The following is a 10691-nucleotide window of genomic DNA, read 5'->3' on the forward strand; positions in this document are numbered from 1 at the left end:
TGACTTCTGATGAAAAACACGTGGCGTTAGTTACCAACACTACACCCGGCTTTCGGTTAATAAATAAAAGTGTTTGGTAAGATGACAGTTAAGATGAGAAAAGGCCATGTATGTGACATTTTCGCAATCATTCATGATAATCACTCCAAATAATATGAATTATTAACTTTTGACATGACGCTCTGAGGGCACTTTGTGGGTTTTATTTTGAAAATAGCGTTTCCCACGTTCCGGTTTTAGAAATAGCTGACTTTCAACTTTACGCAACTCTACCAAAAAGAACATTGTGATATGAACCTCGGTTATTCTGGTATGTCCGTTTTCTGCTTCACTATCCACATTTATTAACACGTTAAAGTCAATTCCTCGTCTTTTCCCACCCTTAGTTATTCATATCGCTACGTGGCTTGTCAGTCTCGAATGTTGTTAGCAAGTTATGAAAGGCAGGCGAACGCTTGAAGGTAACGCCAACTGGTATTTGTGAGTACAGTGAGATTCAACATGAAGTGGGAATAAGATGGTAATAAAATATCCAATATGTATTAACAATCATAAATATCTCTACTGTTGCTTTGTTCGCACAGTGGTTGTTGTCCATTTACGTTAACGCCATTGTTGTGGTCCTCAGACGTCACCTTTGCGTCATCAGAAAAGGGGCAGTTGCTGACGTCATACATTGTGTGTTCGTCTCATGTAATCAAACAAGGTACTGTATTCTGGGGAAAAAAAGTTAAAATAAAAATTTCTTTTGATGCAATACTGAGGACCTCGTTTTTATGAAGGGGCATTATGGCCAAACCAGTCCGAATACAAAATTACACTACAATATTAGAAATGGTATATTTTAATGCTAAAAGTCGTATTTATTTCAAGATTAAAGTTTAATATTGCGAGAACAAAATAATATATTTTTATGTAGAAATGTTTTTTATTTTCAATATTTTCTTTTGATATTTTTAAGATGAAGTCCTAGCATTTCAAGATTAAAAAGTTACATGTTTTCAACATTAAAATTGTAATATGATGTGAATTAGGTCACTTTATTTAGGTAATAAGTCTTACATTTTTGAGGGAAAAAAAGTTCTGAGATGAGAAGTCATTTATTTCCAAGAAATAAAATGTATGTTGTCGAGATAATACTTGTGATAGATGTCATAATATTGAAACAATAAATTCCAAAAGTCTCATACATTACAGATTCAAAGGCTTATATTTTCCAGATTAAATATTATGAGAATACATGAGGTTTTTTTTTTAGTTTGTTGGAAGAAAAAGTCTTATAGAGAGATATTTAGAGAGAAAAAAATATATGTTTTCAAGAAATAAATTTTTTATTTTTTTTTATAAAACGTCATATGTTTTTGATCCTCTGGCGGCAGCTGATGGGAAATGGTTGGCCAAAGGGAACGCAGCATTGGTGGTTGCTGAGGGCAAAAACATGGCGTGGGAGGAGTTCGGGTAGGCCATAGATAGGTCTTCCCTGGTTAGGCGTAATGCCCCCGCGACCCTCCAGATAAGTAGAAGAAGATGCATGTAATAATATTTCTTGAAAAAAAAAAAAAACTTTTCATCATTAACGTCGTAATATTACGAGACTCTTCTTTATGAAGTTGTAGATTTTTGAGAAACAAAATTAGTATATATCCTACTGAAAATCAAATCATGTGCTAAAATATTGGGCGCTCCACTCTCATAGTATTATGACTAATCTAAAAAATATACAACTTTATTGTTGTGATATTATTACTTTAATCTCTAAAATATACAACTTTATTTTTGTAAAAGTACATTTTTAATCTAAAGTTGTTTTATTTATTTTTCTTGAAACTGTGTGACTTTTGGAAAATATGCAACTTTATTGTCATAAAATGCACTGCATATTTTACAAAAATATTCAACTTTATTCTCGTAAAATATACAACAGTTTTTCTTGAAATTGTACAACTTTATTCTACAAAATGTATGACCATTGTCACATAATTCTTTTCCCAAAAACTGTCAGACTAGCCCTAATACTCCATTACTCATAAGGACAGTGGCTCTCAAAGTTTTTAAAACAAATACCACCTCAGAAAATACTTAAACAACAATACTATATTTCGGCTACTTAAAGGTTAAATACACCTGAACTGTACTCAACAAATGTACTGGATTTTAACAAAAATTAAACCACTGTAACGTTATACACAGTTGGTCATTTAACTCTGCATCCACTTTGAGAATCACGGCATTAGAATATTCCGGCATGCCTAATGTTTTGGTCAGTGAACGTATACTTGGGTAACATCTAAAGTTCAGTGGTGTTAACCGTGCTTCAGCATAGTTCCATTCTAGTTGTGAATATGTTTCTAGTGACATGAGCAGTGGATGAATTAATACGTCTATTCCCCTGCAAAGGGGCACTGTGTGGCATCACCGCGGCCATCTTGGGCCATGCAACTGGAAGCGCAGCTGCGTCTCTTCCAGAGTTGTCTTTGGTGCTACAAGAATGGATTGCGTCTCTTATCCTGGAGTGCTGCACCAAGGTAATCTATAAATGATACACTCCATTCACCACCTTTTTGGTCAACATGTTCTTTGCTTTGGTTACACACACGTTACGTAACTTAAATGGACAGCCGCACAGACAAAAGATCTCCCAACCCCGCACATAAGCGCTTGGCACTCACATCACAATGCATGCATCCAATACTGCACCCTAAACAACTTCTTTTGTGTTCAGTTTCACGTGTGCGAGTCTATATCACTCTACTATACTGTATCGTGACACCCACTCACAACATTTAAATACACCCAAATAAATGAAACATATTCAGTAAAAGAACTGTATCATCCTTTCTGTTTTACAATTTTGACCATTCTCAGTATTAATGTGACAAAATGTTTATTATTGTGGTTGTAGTTTGCAGTACTGCATCATACCGAAAGCTGTTTCTTATTTGTTAGCTACCTTATTAGCCAGATGAATGGGGCAAAATATTACAAACAATACAGTGGTGCCTTGAGATACGAGTGACCCGACTTCTGAGTTTTTTGAGATGCGAGCAGTCTTTTTGCGTTGACTTGCAAGCGCAAACTTAAGATACTGTATGAGCACTTTATGGTGGCCGTAAACTCAATTCAACTGACTTCACAATAAGCAGTGGTTTGGGAAAAAGTGAACCTTTCATCAAAAAATATGTTTTCAAGCTGTTTAGTGCCACTCCCAGATGAAGTTTATGGTCAAACTAAGCATAAAACAAAGAGTCAGCCAGTCACAGTCACATTAACACCCATGGACAGTTTACTAGCAAACATACTGTGTGTTATATTAATCCAAAACTAAAAACAAAACATCTAAACTACTTTGTCCTGTGTTATTTTCCCATGTCAGAAAAGGTGCCAACTACTATGACCTGCTGGGAGTCAAACACGATGCCACCTTGGAAGAAATCAAAAATGCATTTTTTGACAAATCTAAAAAGGTAATCACATTTTTTAAACAAATTGTTGAGAAAAAAGTTGTATATTTTCTACTGATAATAATATGATATTGATGTGCCATAATGCTATTACATTTGATTCACATCATGTTACTTCTTAATCTTGAAAATATATAACTTTTATCGCAAAAATATCAAATGTTTTTGTGGTTTTTATATCAAATATTGGCTTTTTAATTAAGAAAATAGTCATCTTTTTAGTGAAAGATTACAATTTTCTTCTCATAAAAATTCAGATTTTATTTTCAGAAGTATCATCTTTTTTATCTCTCAAATATCCATCTTGTTTTCACTGACAACTACAACTTTATTCTCATGGAATAATGATTTTAATCCAGAAAAATACTAAAAATACTCTATATGCCCTTATTCTTGTAAAATGATGACTTACCTGGAAAATGTCCTGCTGTTTTTACATCTGTAACAACATTAGTCTCGTAAAATTCCAACTTTTACTCTTGAAAATGTACTTTCCATCATGAAAAAAAATAGGGTTTCTGTCACAGAATATTACATCCTTATTGTCATAAAATTACGACTTCCTTCTCGAACATATAGGAACTTCTTGAAAATGTCCATCTTTTTTCATATAATGCAACTTTATTCTCATAATATGACAACTTTATTCTCATGATATTACAACTTCCATCCATCCATTTTCTTTACCGCTTATCCTCAGTAGGGTCGCGGGTGTGCTGGAGCCTATCCCAGCTATCTTCAAGCGAGAGGCGCGGGGTACACCCTGAACTGAATACTCTAGAAATACTCTTAACTCTAGAAAATATTCTAGTTCATCTGGAAAAAAAAACGGATGTATCTTTTCTTGAAAACATACTACTTTAGTTTAAAATTATGACTTACCTAGAAAATATCAGAATCGTATGACTTTATTCTCGTAAGACAATTTTAATCTTGCAAATATATAACTTTTTATCTCGAAAAAAGATGTTCTTTTCACAGAATATTACAATGTTATCCTCGTAAAATTACAACTTTAATCTTCAACATATAGTTTTTTTTCTCATAACATTTTAAATTATTATCCAATTTAATCCTATTACCTATTAGTCTCTCGACATTACAAATTTAAACCTAAAAAATATTCATCTTTTTTATCTTAAGTATTCATCTTTTTCACTAAATGTTGTGATTTAATTCTCGTAAAATTACAACTTTAATCTCGCAAGTATATCTGTTTTTTTCACAAAATATTGGATTATCCTCATAAAATTACTAATTTAATCTGGAAAATTACTACTTTAATCTTGAAAATATACGACTTTTTCTTGAAAATACACAAGTTTATTGTCATACATTACATTATTCACCGTTTTTCCAAATCTGATGTCTGATGAATGAACGACACGAAAATGTCACACCACTAGATGGCAGTCTTACTCTAGCGTCCACGTGCCTGTTTCTCAGCCAATGTGCATGATAACAAATCAAAACCCAAATTACTGTATATGTATACTATCCATATTTCTAGTGTGTACTGAGCCGTTGATCATGTGCAGCTGCACCCGGACAGCGACCCCTCCAACCCAATGCTGCACAGCTTGTTTGTAGAGCTGAACGAGGCCTACCGCGTGCTGAGCAAGGAGCCCAGCAGGAAGGAGTATGATTTCAAAATCAGACATTCCTATGGTGTAGGAGGAGGAGGCCAGGCCTTCAGGTCGGCATCCGGTCACACGAGCTATGGAACCAGGTGACAGCATTTTGTTTTTAATCATGGTTTTTCCGGGGACACCTCCCCCCCCCCCCCCCCCCCCCTCATAATCCCATCAGTAATTCAACATAATTACCATGTGTTTCCCCTAGATGCCATAGGAATGAAAAAGTTTCCTTTTATTTTTTTAAGTGGTAACGTTACAATGATTCATATATATTTTTACAGTAAAAAAAAAAAAGTTCTAATGTCATCAGAGTAAATGTATCTTTTTCAGGAAAATCAGTCATAATCTTTATAAGAACAAAGTTGTATTTTGTCAGGATAAAAATCTGTAATCTTTTGAAAATAAAGTTGTATTTTCCCATGTATTGTTGTAATTTGATGCTATTAAAGTCATAGTGTAGGTGCAGAATGGCAGCCACGCTTCCATCAGATTGCCGCAGGGGCGGCTGTGGCTACACACGTAGTTTACCAGCACTAGGTGTGACTGTGGAGTGAATGAATAATGTATGCAATTGTAAAGCGTCTTTGAGTGTCTAGAAAAGTGCGATAAGTGTAATAATGCATTATTATTGTCATGGTACGGTCGTGCTTCGCTTCTTCAGGGCCTGGACAGCTTGGTGTCCTCAATGGAAGAATTACTTCACAAGTTTATCAATATATTTTGTAGAAGAACTTGAGGCCATCTGTCCAACAGTTGAAGCTCAAAAAAGGATGGGTGTTGCAACAGGACAATGATCCAAAACATCGAAGCAAATCAACAACAGAATAGCTTCAGAAGAAGAAATATGTGTTCTGGAGTGGCCCAGCTAAAGTCCTCAACACGATTGAGATCCTGTGGTATGACTTCAAGAGAGCTATTCACACCACACATCCCAGGAATTTTGCTGAACTGCGACAGTTTTGTTAAGAAGAATGGTCCAAAATTCGTCCGGTTTGGTGTGCGCGTCTGATCTTCAACTACAGGAAATGTTCGATTAAGGTTATTGCTGCCATTTATTCAAGGTCCCTTAAACCCAGTCTTAAGAAGTTTTGGTTAAATAGTTACAACAATGCTTTTTGGAATATTTTGTGGTGGTCTTGTTTCCACACAGCATGTTGCAATAATTATTTGTCCCGAGAAACCTTCAACTCATTGTTCAGACTGTAAATGCCAGCAGACTGGAACCATCATGCCCCAATTGTATTCACAATTTCAAACAACCGATTCCTCAGCTATGTATGTTCATAAATGCTCATCCGCCGTTGTTTACCTTTTACCACAATAGCGCAACGGTGCAGGACAACATACGTTACTGGGAACAACTATATCAGTCCCACACCCAGGAGATGTCGGCGGAGGAGAGGGAGCGGCGGCAGAGGAGAAACTTCCGGCTGGTGGGCTACTGCTTCTTCACCATGGCGCTCGGTGTCGGGGCTCACTTTGTCTTCTTCAGGTGAAACTCCCTGTCATCTGTGATTTAATAGGCTGTCTGCTTCTTAGGTAAGGGATAAGCAATGACACGTTTAAAAAAACGGTATCAGGGTGCAAATACAAATTTTAGTGGCATTTAAATAACCTAATGAACCTGGATAATAATTCACACTTTTTACTATTGCACTTACCTGCATCGTTCATTTCTTAAAAGCAAAAACTTGATGGTGGATTTCCCTAAAAAGAAAAGACGTAAGCCGTTGATGTTTCATTAACATACCATGAGACCTGTTATTGTTTTCCATTTTGTTTGCATACTGAAATGAATGTGTATTGAACCATGAACTTAAAAACTGAGCGACAGTACACAACAGACCGTGATTTTTGACATACTGTTACACCCCTAACAATTACACCGGTCAACAACAAATGTATTGTCTTAATATTTTTTTTAACTTATTTAGGACAGTTTTGATGTGCTGAATCCAAATATCACATTGGTTTTGCCCAATCAGGACAACTTTTTGAACTATGGCCACATACATGTTTGTGTTTTGATGTGCAGGTATTTTCATTTTAGAGGTTCAAATAAACTGAGCTTCATGCCCTGAATTTAGAACAATGGTGACGTAACATTCAAGTTACAGGTACTTACTTTTATCAATGTCTACTGTTCCATTTACAGTAAGCAAAGTTTGTAACATTTGATTAATAAACTGTTAACAATTTGGCATAATGACTTGACCTTAACAAACGAAACGGATGTCATTTTCGGATTCAGTGATGCAAAATCTGTTGAAAAAACAGGCACCTTAAAAAATAAAGTTTGTAACCCAGTGTTATATATTTGAGGTTTCACCCTCATAACCTGCCACCTGAGGGTTGGCATACCCACGATGTGCCTTGCGATTAAACAAGATTGACACCCCAGGTGTTTCCAACAGTTTTTGGAATCTCGAAGACATAGAACCTTCCATAATGTCCTGGGTTGGTAGCATTAGAGGTTCCGGTGATGTTAGGGATTTTTGAAGCGAGAGTCTGATTGACTTAAATGAACCGTTGTAGGAAGCTGGAAGAGGTCCACAACAACTTCATGGACGAGAAGGATCGAGTTATCACGGAAATCTACAACGAATCCAAAGAGAGAGCCAGGTTTGTGACCCCCTACCTTAAAACTGATTTATTTATTTATTTATTTTTCTAGGTCTGTTTTCTTTTTCTTAAGATCCGTTGCCTACTTGACCATATTTAACGTTTCTGCCCAGCTGCAACCCTCACATTTGAGCCAGAAGTAAGGACTTCCTGCTTGCACCCGATCCTGCCCAAAAAAATAATAATTATTTATTAAGGGGAAAAAAACTATTTGTCACCTGGCCCAGTGTGAAAAAGTAATTCGACCTCTTGTTAAATCATGAATTGATTGTGGCCAATCACAATGTTTGGTTAATTTTCACTGATCACACCCAAGCCTGATTACCTCCAGACCTGCTCAATCAAGAAATCACATAAACAGAATCTTGCGACAAAATCAAGTCAGACAAAAGATCCAAAAAGCTGCAACAAAATGACACGATTCAACGAAATTCCAGAACAATCGAGAAATAAAGTAATTGACATCTATCAGTCTGGAAAGGTTTACAAAAGCTATTTCTTAAGCTTTAGGATTCCAGCGAACAATAGGGAGAGGCATTATCCTCACATGGAGAAAATATGGAACTGGGAACTTTCCCAGGAGTGGCCGGCCGACAAAGATTACCCCAAAAGAACGGCAATAACTCATCCTGGAGGCCACAAAGGAACTCAGGACAAATTCTGAAAAACCGCAGGCCTCCCTTGCCTCAATTAAGGTCAGTGTTCATGATAGAACAATAAGGAAGAGACTGGGCAAAAATGGCATCCATGGCAGAGTTCCAAGGCGAAAACCACCGCTGACCAAGAAGAACATAAAGGCCTGTCCTACTTTTGCAAAAGAAAAAAAAAAAAGCATCTGAATCATTCCCAAGAATTTCGGGAGAATATTCTATGGACTGACGGGATGAAAGTTGAGCTTTTTGGAAGGTGGGTGTCTCGATACATATGGCATAAATCTAGCACATGATTTCAGAAAAAGAATATACCCACAGTCTAACATGGTCGAGTAGTGTCTTGGGCTGATTTTCTCCTTCAGGACCTGGACAACTTGTTGTGATTGATGCAGAGGTGGGTAGTAACGGGCTACATTTACTCCGTTACATTTACTCAAGTAACATTATGGATAAATTTGTCAGAGTAGTTTGAATGCAGCATACTTTATTGCGTGCGCGATCTATTTTTAGACTTCCATCTTCAACTTCTGCATAGGGCACCATTGCGCCGATCAAACGTGATCATTGGTGTCATTTGACTCAAATTTACCAATCAGACGGCACAAGGCAGTCACATGACCGCACACAAACCCTTGGGGGGACTGCCCAAATGTGGATATTTCAGCCCACTTCTAACTTGGAAAAAAAAACACCTTGCGGGAAGTTGTAGATGTTTCTCTCTCTCTCTCTCTCACTCTCTCTCTTTCTCTCTCACACAGACACACACGCTAACAATAAGTCTGGTCAGCAAACAACTTGAGTTCTGCAGCAGGATAACAATCCGAAACACAACAGCGAGTAAACTTCTGAATGGCTTAAAAGAACAAAATTTAAGTTTTGGAGTGGCCTAGTCAGTCCAGACTTGAATCCGATTGAAATGCAGTGCCATGACCTTAAAAAAGCCGTTCGTGCTCGAAAACCCTCAATGTTTGCTGTATTCAAACAATTCTGCAGGGACGAATGGGCCAAAGTATCTCCACAGAGATGTGAAAAACTCACTGCCAGTTATAGAAAACGCTTGATTTCAGTTGTTGCTGCTGAGGGTGGCCCAACCAGTTATTAGGTTTAGGGGGCCATTGCTTTTTCACATTGGGCCAGGTAACTTTGAATATTTTTTTTTCTCAATCAATGAAATCACCATATAAAAACAGCATTTTAAGTTCACTTGGGTTATATTTGTCTGATATTTGTCTGATGATCTTAAGCATTAAAGTGGGGAAACTGTGCAAAAATATAAGAATTTGAGAAGGGTGGCAATATTTTTTCACGCCACTGTACGTATTGGAGGCAAATTTGTAGATTTTTTTGTTTCTTTAGGTACAGAGGAGACTGCGAAGAGCATTTAAATATAATACAAATACAAGCAATGCTAATACATGGTGTGGACCCTATTTTCCTAGCCTCGCAAGAAGTAGCCTGCTTTCAGGGGCCTGTCCAATCTCATACAAATGAGACAGCTCAGTCAACCCAGCTCTCGTGCATGCACACCTCCATAACTACAGTGAAAGCATGGATTGTATTTTCACCCATAGACGCATCACCTCATTGCCAAGCCGCTGAATTACTGTCAAATAGTTTGAGGATCCGTGTATATGGTGCATGCAGTGGACACATTGCCAAGCTAACAATTAGCCCACAATTTCAGTTGACTTGAGTGGAATATAGCTTCTCTCCTTTGCAATTGGTTCTAATTAGAAGTGTAACAATTAATTAATCCACATCGATTATCCAATAAAATGACACCTATTTTGATAATCGATTAATCGTTTAAGTTTTTTAACGTAAAATTGTCCAAATCCTCGGAGTTTCAGCCTCCGGTAACCAAACCAGTAACTGAATGATAGTCAATTTATGTTTGTGAATTTTCTGCACTGTCAATTTCAAATAATGACCTGTTTTTGAATGAAGTGATGGATATTAAAAATATATATTTTATCCGATTCATTGATTAATTGATAAAGTAATTGACAGATTTGTTGATTGTTAAAATAATCATTAGTTCTAATTCATTTCTGAGCTATTTTTTGTTTGTTTTTTTTTTACCCCCAGGGTCAACGGTTTTAAGAAGCAGACAGAAATCCTGCGGCAGAAACACGCCGAGTTTATGGAGAAATACAAAATGCGCAATGGCGGAGAGAAGTAGGAGACTTCACTCAGCTGCTCGTTAGTTTGTAGACAATAGTCCAACTATTGTAGGGATTAGAAAAGTCCATTATTAAAGTGGTTATGTTCTATTCAACAGACGTCATTAGCCTTCTTGGAGCCACAGTGTATGTCAT

The 10691-nt window shown here is 36.8% G+C and overlaps 1 protein-coding gene across 7 annotated transcripts; it reads left to right on the top strand.

The window, feature by feature from the left end:
• Nucleotides 1-162: 162 nt before the first annotated feature.
• Nucleotides 163-10655, top strand: dnajc4 (DnaJ (Hsp40) homolog, subfamily C, member 4). Of its 7 annotated transcripts, none has more exons than XM_061787815.1 (8): nt 240-310; nt 629-706; nt 2398-2525; nt 3374-3464; nt 5000-5190; nt 6423-6590; nt 7634-7720; nt 10462-10655. In XM_061787815.1, exons 3-8 carry the CDS (start codon nt 2434-2436, stop codon nt 10553-10555), a joined length of 723 nt encoding a protein of 240 aa, XP_061643799.1. In that variant the 5' UTR covers nt 240-310; nt 629-706; nt 2398-2433; the 3' UTR covers nt 10556-10655. The 7 variants fall into 7 exon arrangements, with proteins under 7 accessions (XP_061643801.1, XP_061643796.1, XP_061643800.1 ...); XM_061787818.1 differs by lacking the exon at nt 240-310 and adding an exon at nt 326-520 and having other exon boundaries at nt 3379-3464; XM_061787814.1 differs by lacking the exon at nt 240-310 and adding an exon at nt 328-520.
• Nucleotides 10656-10691: the final 36 nt, after the last annotated feature.

Source organism: Phyllopteryx taeniolatus, chromosome 10 (assembly GCF_024500385.1).
Source record: "Phyllopteryx taeniolatus isolate TA_2022b chromosome 10, UOR_Ptae_1.2, whole genome shotgun sequence".
NCBI classification, from domain to species: Eukaryota; Metazoa; Chordata; class Actinopteri; order Syngnathiformes; family Syngnathidae; genus Phyllopteryx; species Phyllopteryx taeniolatus.